General features: G+C 36.0%; 1 protein-coding gene across 1 annotated transcript; it reads right to left on the bottom strand.

Annotated features, from left to right (window-relative positions):
• Positions 1–9996: 9996 nt before the first annotated feature.
• LOC118745182 (farnesol dehydrogenase-like) lies at positions 9997–11028 on the bottom strand (the record flags this gene model as incomplete). The annotated part of the gene is given in 3 exon segments (XM_036478706.1): positions 9997–10180; positions 10246–10383; positions 10455–11028. Coding segments are annotated over 3 exon segments (747 nt in total). The 3' UTR covers positions 9997–10138.
• Positions 11029–11291: the final 263 nt, after the last annotated feature.

Here is an 11291-nt window from a genome sequence, read left to right as displayed (position 1 = left end):
GTCCTAATCCACTCATAGTTATTTTCGCCACAATAAAACTCTTTAGAATCAGAGAAAAGTCGTATTGATAAAAGGACAAAAACTATTTGCTAATTACAGTTTCAACTGACCGAAAATAATTATTCGTGGACTTGGCCTATTGGTGAACCAACAGTTGAAAATACGCGCCAAACTACACGATCTCCGAGATACTGTGAAAAAAGTTTTGAGTAGCTTTCCCCTGCCGCTGCATTGAGCGCGTTGTTGGTCGAGATCTACACGTCGTACGCGAGTATATAAATAATGAGTTTATTGGAAATTTTGTTCTCTACAGCTTTGCCATTTAAATGTGCCACTTATTTCAAATAGAAATTGCTCAAAATTCGAAAAAACCGCGCCACTTACCCAATTTTGCGCATTTTTTGCATATTATTAGCAATAAATAATTGTTTAAAAAAATTATAGGCACATGAAAATTGTAGGGAATCGAATTCTTTACAAATTTGTTCTCTTCCTTTTTTCGCGAGAAATGCAAAATTAGCGCGCAAAGCGTAAAAAAAAACAAAATCCAAGATGACAGACATTTCCCATATCGCAATTGGGGGAAGAATTTTCATTTTGTGTTCACCTAAACAGGCGACACCAAACTGCTTCAAAAAATTTCTTCCTGGAATTTCGTTGGAAAAATCGAATGCAAAATTCGCGCGTAAATCGTAAAAAACACAAAATCCAAAATGGCGGACATTTCCCATATCGCAATTGGGCGAAAAATTTTCATTTTGTGTTCACCGAAACAGGAGACACCTAACTGCGTCAAAAAGTTTCTTCCCAGAATTTTTTCGTTGAAAAAATCTAAAGTGATTGGGCTATTCAGTCTTGCAATCGAATAATTTCGCCATTATTTGGTAGTTTATTACAGTCATCCAGTACTTTTTCGGGTGCAAATGTATGTATGTATGCGCTTAAGTATAAGACATACATATAGATGATAACCTATTATACCATAATTAAACACGTACAACATACACATTATATATGTATTACTAACATACATATTATTTATGTATGTAGATATAACATACATTTAACAACGCACTGCAATATTTTGCCAATGCTTTCTTGTTGCATTTACTTCGCTATTAAGATTTTTTCCAACTTGTATTTTGGCGAAAAATGCATTTAATTGCTGGCATAAATAATGTCATGCCATTTCCGCAAGTAATTTAACACCCTGTTACGATTTATGTACATATTATGTAAATCCACTTTGTCTCTTCGTACGTCTTGCAAACCAATATGGGTTACTGAGCGCCAAAGGTATGCGTTTTAGCCAAGCGGCAGTACTTTCAACATTACAAATGCCATTAAGTTGGCAGCAATCTGCGGCAGTGTTGTACAGCCACGATTATCAGAATAATGTTTTAGGGCCGGTTGTTCATTGTCTGATTAGCATAAATCGGAGGTACAAGCTCCAGGTAAATAAAACGACTGCTTTATTGACCACATGTTTAACGCATGAGAGAAAAAAATTTTAGCTTTAAAAAAACGTGCTAAATTTAAAAGAATACGCATATGAAAGAGCACCAATCCAACTCGTTTTAAATTTGAGTATGTACGTTATAAAATATGTCGTTGTGAAGTGCACAAATGCTTTTTCGTAATTAAGAAGGAAAAAAAAAAATTATTGTATGTTCCGCCGTCTGATGGTAATTGAACCCGCCCCTCTTGGCAGCAACCAATTGTATCAAGCGTTTTGCACACTCAGCTACTGCCACTCATGTAAATGTGTTGTCAGATGTTGAGTTTGAATCAATATCACAGCGTGCGATTAGTGCATTATGTCATATCATGTATGGGCATCGGCGTAGCCAGAATGAAATTTAGGGGGGGCTCGACCCTATTAAGCTGGTATTTCAGGGTACTATTTTATATATATATAAGGAAAATTTGAAAGTTAGGGGGGGCTCGAGCACCCCCCTGCCCCTACCTGGCTACGCCCATGTGTATGGGTGTATGTATGTATGTGTTGTCACCGCTTTGCATGCTTTGTATAAATATACTTTCTTAATTACATATGAAAACGCATGCAAGACGTTCAAAACGCCATCCGTGCAGTGAAAAATGCTTCATTTTAATACAGGCGTTATTGTATTGAATACTTCCATTATACGTAGTGTATGTATAATGGAAAAATCTATTTTTTATTACTTTTCACTTGATTTAAATACGAACATTTTTAAACGGCAATCAAATAAAAAAAAGTCATTTTTACAACGCGTTTTTTTCTCAGTGTAGTGATAAACAGATATAGAACAATGTTGTTCAATGTCTGGTTATCACTACTTGCCGGTTAAACATCATTATCGACGTTTTCGACATCATGCATATAACATGTGATCGATAAAGCAGTCGTTGTATATAACCAGAGCTTCTACCTCCGATTAGTGCTAATCATACATTGAACAACCGGCCCTTAATGTACATTCGACCGTTCGTTATTTCAACTTTTTTTAAATATGTATACAATTTGCCGCGCGGAAAAAGATTTTTTTTGGTCTAAAAATAAGCTATGCATTTTTTTATACCCGAGCGCACTTGTTTGTAACAGCCAAAACGAATCGAGATAGATATAGACAAATGTATACATAAATGCTCAGAATGAATAGAGAAGTCGATTAAGCCATGTCTGTCTGTCCGTCCGTCCGTGTACACGATAAATCGAGCAAAAATTGAGATATCTCAACGAAATTTGGTATGTAGGTTTCCACTTATCCAAGGTAGGTTGGTATTGAAAATGGGCGAAATCGGACCGTAACCACGCCCACTTCCCATATAACGGTAATTTCCAGAAATAAGAAAACTGTGATATTTTAGTAACTACTGACGATACTTCACTCAAAATTGATATTTACAATAATTACCAGACCAAAAGTAAAAGTATTATAAATTTTTGGAAAATGGGCGTAGCCACGCCCACTTATATCTTGGCAACCGCTGCACCAATTTCTTCCACACTTGGTACAGTTGTAGGCCTTGGTACAATGTACCGAATGGCCGAAAATTTTTTAAATTGGACAAAAACCACCCCCACATTCCATATAACGGTAATTTAGAGAAATACAACATCTTCGATAAATCAGTAAATATTAAAGCTAATTTATTCAAAATTGATGGTTGCAACAAAACTTTACCAGGAAATACGTTTATGATAAAATTTAGGAAAATGGGCGTGGCACCGCCCATTTATGATCACATATATATATCTCGGTAACCGTTATACCAATTTGTACCAAACTCGGTGGGGTTATTGTGCTTGCCACATAAAAGCAAAATATTTAATATTTCCGAAATGCTTGAAACTTTAATATTTCGAAATTAAAGGACGCAAAATTAATACACCCTGGCTTACCATGTAGCGGTAGCCTTCGGAAAACTAAAAAAATGCGTGTGTACCGTACACATGACAGAAGTGAAACTTCTTAAGAAAGGTGTGAGTTCCAGGTATCTACTCACGAAATTGGATGTGTAAACATATGTTTACGGTTCGGCAAACCATTAGGCGATTGAGTTACATACATAGGTTCGGTTAGAAATCAAACAATAATTTTATTTCATCTTATTAATTTTCTGATATACATATATATAATTTATTTATTCATTTTCCGGTAACACCACCTTATATGAATTCGCGCTTCTAGCATCCATAGGACCGGGTTGTAATGGAAGTAGATAATTGTATGTTTAACAAATAACTGAAAATGTTTATAATGCAATCAATTGATCCTTACGAATTCGCCATTACCAAGGCACTAAGTAATGTACGCACTTTTGTTTGCAAAATGCTTTTATTTAAGTTGAAAAAAGACAAATTCCTTCGTTCGGCATTTATTCTTACTCGCTTTCTATCTTCCAAGGCGAATTCATATATTCTTATCACGAATTCATATATTCATGTGGTAGCAAGAGTATAAAAACATAAAATTACCTTATAAATTAAAAGCATAAGTATCACATGTATGCGTGGTCCAATTCACGAAATCATTTCATCGATCTGAGTAAAAACTAAGTGCATAAACTCTATTTCGCGTTAATTGTTTCTAATCATGAAATGGTGTTCATTCATTCATGGCGTTTTCTTTTCCCAAAAAAAGTTCTGCCCTTTTATATGGGAACTCTTGCTTTGCGTTGCCCTGAAACCTGAGAAAATGTTGCGTTCTTTATATGAGAATGAAACAGAAAATATACTACTCCATAACAATTTATTTAAAGAACTTAATAAAGCTGAATTATTCACTTGGCCTGTAAGTCTTTAACAATTTTAAAGCAAAACACTTATTTCTGATAGGGAAAATAATTGCATTTTTACAAGATTAAATTAAAAATCAACCATGCAACTCTCACCCTCACGTTTATTTGAGCGCAGAAAAGGCAGCACTTTCGCCGGATCACAGCGCAACCTGCTGAGAAAAGAACACGACGCCTTGTGAAAGGGCTGAGAAAAGAACATGAAAATGTGACAGCGCTAACACAAGGCAGAATAAGTGCGGCCTTTTTTCGAGAAAAGAAAACGCTATCAGTTTCCAATCAAACGCATGAAATGATTTCATGAATTGGCCTACGCATAATGGTAGTAAATGACAGAATGAATTACAACAAACACATCCTTTTGACATAATGCAAGCCGAAAACGTTGGTTCAAATCAATCCGCAATCAAGTTGGACGTTTTGCCCACAAACATTTGCAATTTTGCGAGCAGTCTCATTGTAAAATCTATTTTTTACAATTTCATGGTTTCGGCTTACATTTATAAAATTCAACGAAAGCACGTACCTATTTCGGCTGAGTTATCCATTTTCGGTTACATAATAAACGCGAATTAAATGAGTTTGTACAACATGGCTATTAATGTACCGATAAGTTGTACAACTTGCCAGAAAATCCAAATTTTTTGATCTTTCATACAATCAAGACATAAATTCATTCAACAGGCCCACAAACGGTGCAATCTAGAGCAAAACAACACCTAGTTTAACCAACGGTCGCTACGTCTAACATCGGTCGAAAATTTCAACTGCTCCTGTAACACTACCTTATATAAGTTGGCCTTGCTATCATTCTCACATATGTTCATCAGAGTATACCAACGAAGGACGAATTAATACAAGGACTTAGCGAGAGAACAAAACTACTCTAGAAAATTACACGCGCAATGACAAACATGAACAAATGTACAACAAACACATAATTTTTGACAATCAGTACAGTTCGCATTTATATCAACGAGCAGCTTATTAGATTGGTTTTCGTCTGAACTACATATGTGCATATATACATGTACACAAACATACACAAAAATATGTACACACATACAAATATATATACAACCATTCAAACATATGTACATACATGAAAACAATGCTGTTCATACCCTGCAAAAAATTGTGCGACTAATCTCTAAAGAGAGTATTCCGAGATTACTCTCAAACGGGTACGATTGGGCATTAATTAGTCGCAACTAGTCTCATACGGGTAATAATGGAGGTCAATTAGTCTCGACTCATCCCTTATGGGTATAATTGGAGATCATTTAGTCCCCAACTCATCTCTAACGCGTACTATTAACGATTTAATAATATGTACGCACTTAGTCAATGAAATTTCATCTGCGGCGTTGGCACACAGAGAGAGTATTCGTCTAACCAAACTGAGAAACCCGGTTCGAGTCTCAGCTGGCGCAAATTTTTATTTTTATTTTTTAAAAGTGACTAGTCGCTTTTTATACCCTTTTGGGTACAAAGGTGAACAATTAGTCTCTTCATAGGACATGCTCGAACAAAAGCGAACACTTCAATCCATATAAAGAGATCAAAAGTGGTATTAGTCGCATGTTCCTTTGCGATTGCTCGCGGAGTCATCCCGGATTAGTACCATTTTTTGCAGGGTAAGTACATACATATGCCCATCAGCACATCAACGAAGCCCGTTTGCTTCATCATAAATAGAGAACGACCGAACTTCGGCTTCGGCTTCGGCCATATTCGGCCACAAAAGTACGGTTCGGTTTCGGTTCGGCTTCGGTAAAAAAACCGAACATTGGCCGAACACTTGCCAATTTTTTTTTTTTTAATTTTACAAAGTTTTAGTTTTAATGTTTCTATTTGTATGTGTAACCCTGTGTTTCACTTTCATTTTGAAAATCGCAGAATCAAATCAACAAAGAACTTTTTTTTTTGCTCTCAAAAATAGATTAATATTAATGGCGGCAGCATAACGAAGGTAGGAAAATTATATTAAACAGAGTTGTGGAATGAATTAATTATATTTATTTGCAAGAAATTATGGAGTCGAATGGAGCTATGTATATGAAACTATTTTACAAGAAAGTTAAGAACAGCAGAATGTAAGATATGTAGCAAGATATGCTCGCTGGACCATTTCTCACCAAAGCAGCAAACAACTACCAGCCTCAAACGCCACCTTGAGAAGTGCCACCACAGCGAGTGGAATGACTTCCAAGATAAAGCAATGTCAAAACAAGTAAGAAAGTCTAAGTTCGGGCGGAGCCGAACATTAAATACCCGGCGCAAATATTAAATATATGTTTTTCACCTTTTCGAAAGCTACCGCTACATGGTAAGCCGGGGTGTATCAATTTTGAGTAAACTAGCGTCCTTAAATTTCAAAATATTGACGTTTCAAGCATTTCTAAAATTTACCGTTATATGAAAAGTCTTAACTTTAGTGCAATTTCAATAATTTTCATCGTTTTGCTTTTATGTAGCAAGCACAATAAAAATACCGAGTTTGGTACAAATTGGTAGAACGGTCACCGAGATACATATATGTGATCATAAGTGGGCGGTGCCGCGCCCATTTTTCAAAATTTTATTATAGACGTATTTCCTGGTAAGGAATTGTTGCAAGCGTCAATTTTGAATAAATTGATTTACTGATTTATCGAAGATTTCGTATTTCTCCAAATTACCGTTATATGAGATATGGGCGTGGTTATAGTCCGATTTTAAAAATTTTCAGCCATTTGGTATCCTGTACCGAGGCCAATAATTGAGCCAAGTTTGGAAGAAATTGGTGCAGCGGTTGCCAAGATATACACATGTAACCATAAGTGGGCGTGGCTACGCCCATTTTTAAAAAATTTATAACATTCTTATTTTTCGTCTAAAAATTATTGTAAATATCAATTTTGAGTTAATAATCTTCAGTAGTTACTAAAATATCGTAGTTTTCGTATTTCTGAAAATTACTGTTATATGGGAGGTAGGCGTGGTTATTGTCCGATTTTGCCCATTTTCAATACCATCCGTCCTACGCCCGAAAGAAGTACACGTACCAAGTTTCGTTAAGATATCTTAATTTTTACTCGAGTTATCGTGTGCACAGACGGACGGACAGACGGACGGACAGACAGTCACCGCTTAATCGATTTCTCTTTTCATCCTGATCATTTATGTATACATTTGTCTATATCTATCTCGATTCGTTTTGCCTGTTACAAACAACCGTTATGTGAACAAAGTTATAATACCCTTGTGCACAAGTGCGCTCGGGTATAAAAACAAAAATTAGAAGAGAAAGCAAATAAACAACCGACATTGCGTGAAATTTTTTCGCAAAAAGTGGTTGACGTTTTACCGGACAGCCATCCAGCCACACAAAGAATTGATAGAACCATAATGGACCTGATAATTGTGGATATGTTGCCATACAGCTTAGTAGAAGGCAGTGCGTTCAAAAGGCTCCATATTTCTGACCCCAACACTCCAACAAGATACAAGTTAAAAAGCGACAAATTTTTCCGATGCACGTTGATGCCTGCTACATATGAGAAAGTAAAAAAAAAAGTGATGGATATGGTACTCAAAGCAAAGTGGATCAGCTTCACATCTGATATTTGGACGAACCCAGCAAAAACTTGTTCGGTGCTCAGTTTTACTGCGCATTTGCTTGATGGCGGTCGCCGATACAAGGTGGTGTTAGGAGCTAGTGTTCTTGACTGTGACCATACCGCTCAAAACATTGCAAAAAACTTGAACGATATAATTGAAGAATTCGACATTAAAAACAAAATACATATGGCTATTACAGACAATGCTCCAAATATCATGGCTGCCATCCGCTTGAGTCAACTTTCATCTTTCGGCTGCGTTGCGCATACTCTGCAATTAGTTATCAATGATTCGATTTTTAAAGATAAAAGAATTGACGAGATATTAAAAAAATGTCGCAAACTTGTTGGTCATTTTAAAAAAAGTGAGCAGGCGACTAGAAATTTAGGTGAATTCCAAGCTTTATGTGGTTTGCCGCAACATACTTTATTGCAAAATGTCCCAACCAGATGGAACAGTGTTTACTTGATGGTGAATCGGTTAGTTGAACAAAAATGTTCTCTTAATCTATATAAGGCAGAGCGCGGGGGAATCGACGTACCATCTTGTAGTGAATGAAGTATTCTATCAAGTATAATTTGTGTTTTAAAACCATTTTATGAAGCAACTTTGGATCTCTCCTCTGATTAATCATGCATTTCGTGAGTGATCCCTCTCGTCACCATGTTGCAGGCAAAGCTCGATCGAGATGAAAATGATATCACTGAGATTAACGAATTGAAATTTCGACTAAAAAATTCTTTGACGAAGCGTTTTAATTCAATTAAAACTAATACAAATTTACTTGTTGCTACATTGATAGACCCTCGTTTTAAACGAAAATATTTTACACAAAGTGATATCGAGCTTTGTAAAAATGCTATAAATGACTATTTCAAAAGTATATCAGTAGTGATAGAAAATGTTGCGATTATATCGCAACCTGATTGTTCAGGTCCTTCACAAATAAGTCAAAGCAGCCTTTAGGATTTACATGATAATAATATTTGCAGTAATTATACTGAGAGAAATTATTCATTAGATAACGAATTGGACACTTTTCTTAATGAACATCTGCTACCAAGAAATTGTAATATTTTTGAATACTGGTATCAAAGCCCACATTTTCTGTTGAAAAAAATTGCTTGAAAATATTTGTCTGCTCCTCCATCGAGTGTGTCTAGTGAGCAATTATTCGGTGCTGCAGGTCAGCTTTATACCGATAGACGGAATCGGTTGCAAGGTGAAAATGCCGATAGCCTACTATTTTTACATTATAACATAAAATTATTTAATTTCGAGTATTAAAGCTTTTTGTTAACTTTACAAACATAAGTATGTTTATGTTATGAACTGAAATGGATGTGATTTAAACCAATGTACCATTTTTTATTAACAATAATAAAAAGATCGAATTTTTAAAAATTCGTTTATTATTTATTTGTTTTAGACCTTGAAAATGTTCGGTTCGGCTTCGGCCGAAATTGGCCGAAGTTCGGTTCGGTTAGGTTCGGCTCTAAAAATCGATGTTCGGTCGTTCTCTAATCATAAATATATCCATACAAACATATGTACATATGTACGAATGGATGTAGTTACGCGAAGCACGCTTGCATCATTTATACAAATATTGTTGGTAGCGGCAGAGCTGAAATGCGTAATGAGTTCGTTCATACATACATATATATGTACACATATACATATGTATCTATACATACATACGTGCATTCAAACATACATATATACATATGTACTTATTCGTACCCGTCATGCGTCGCTTTATTTCTTTTTTCCCTCTCCCTATACTACCTATATCTTCCTTCTCACTCATGTAACGTTTTCAGTTTTAAAAATTTCACTCTCCATTTTTGCGATACCGCCGCCTAAGAAGTTTCACTTCAAAAATCTATATTTCCTTCCGAAAGTCCCTACAATTTAAAATGGCCTGCGCACCCTAGTGCTGTCCCTTACTTTCGCTGTTTTATTGGAGAAAAAATGGAGGAAAAAAATAGCCTGAAACTAAGAGATATCGGGCGCGCATGAAAAAAATACCTTCGATTAAACTGAAATAAATTCTGTAATATGCCTCAGTACTTTCTTATTAATATACCACTGATTAGTACAAAATTGTATGCTTTATCACAAAACGCGGGCTTTATTTTTACAAATTGGAAGATTGTTAAACTTCTCACAAAATCCGCCTTATCATTTAGCAAATAAATATGTATATTCTGAACAGTCATTCACCTTCGCACCAGATCGACATATTAATTTAAAACATTTCCCCTACTGGTTTAATTGTGAGCTCATGTATCTGGAAATATATGTAAATGTATTTGTGTTATGTTGTGATTATTAATATAAGCAAGTACACCGAACCTGTACATGAGGTGGCGTCTGTAAGCAATAAAGTAAAGCATCGGCAACATCTTCGCCCTTTAAAAATGGCGCGTTTTCAATAATCACTTTCATTTCTTCGGATATTATTTCCGTGTCAACCGCACCAGGACTTATGCTCTGTAAATACATTTTTTTACATTTCCTTTATAAACAACAATTGCAATATTTGCAGTTCATTTTCAACCAACCGTCACTTTAACTTTTGTATTTAGATTGAAAAATTCTTGTCGATAGACCTCAGTCATTGCCGTTACAGCGTGCTTTGAAGGTGGGTAAATATTAAGGGAAGTATTTGGTATCCTTGGCACAGAATGACCAGCAATGCTGTTGATAATAAAGACATGGCCATCCCCACTGACTTTCATGGAACGGAAAGCCTCCCTGGTACAATCAGCCACACCCAACACATTGGTGTTTATGACAGCACGTATATCCAGCGAGTTGTTCTCGTCCACCAGATTAATTCCACGCACAATGCCCGCATTATTCACAAGCACTGCAACAGGTCCATACTTGGACTCGATTTCTTTGAATGCGGCAATAATCTGTTGCTCGTCCTGCAAATCACACTTGATTGCATGGACGCGATCGCGCGCTGATAGTTCTACTTGATCCTTCAGTGCGTCAATGCGCTCCTTGCGTCGTGCCAGACCGACTACAACCATTCCATTATTGGCGAGATATTTCACACAAGCCGCACCGATACCAGAACTAGCGCCGGTGACAACAGCTACGCGATTTTGCCAACGTTCCATACTTTTGCGATGCTAATAATCGACGAATTTTTTTGAACGTGATATGTTGCAATGGTTAACAAGAACTGAAAATTTCGCTGATTTCAACATCTCTTTTATATCACTCTGTATACAAGTGCAAGCGAAATTATTTCCACAGATACATATCGCACGTTTACTAGTATAGTGGTGTAACTCAAAATTTACGTTTTTGGAGATTTTATGATGCAATTAATAAGCTTGATAAGTGGAATATGTTCGGTCCAACAGATAACCAAACCTCCCAAATAT

Source organism: Rhagoletis pomonella, unplaced genomic scaffold (assembly GCF_013731165.1).
Source record: "Rhagoletis pomonella isolate Grant_MI unplaced genomic scaffold, Rhpom_1.0 Rhpom_scaffold_00008, whole genome shotgun sequence".
Lineage (NCBI taxonomy): Eukaryota > Metazoa > Arthropoda > Insecta > Diptera > Tephritidae > Rhagoletis > Rhagoletis pomonella.
The sequence above is the reverse complement of the archived record's forward strand: the minus strand, read 5'-3'. Positions and strand labels throughout refer to the sequence as shown.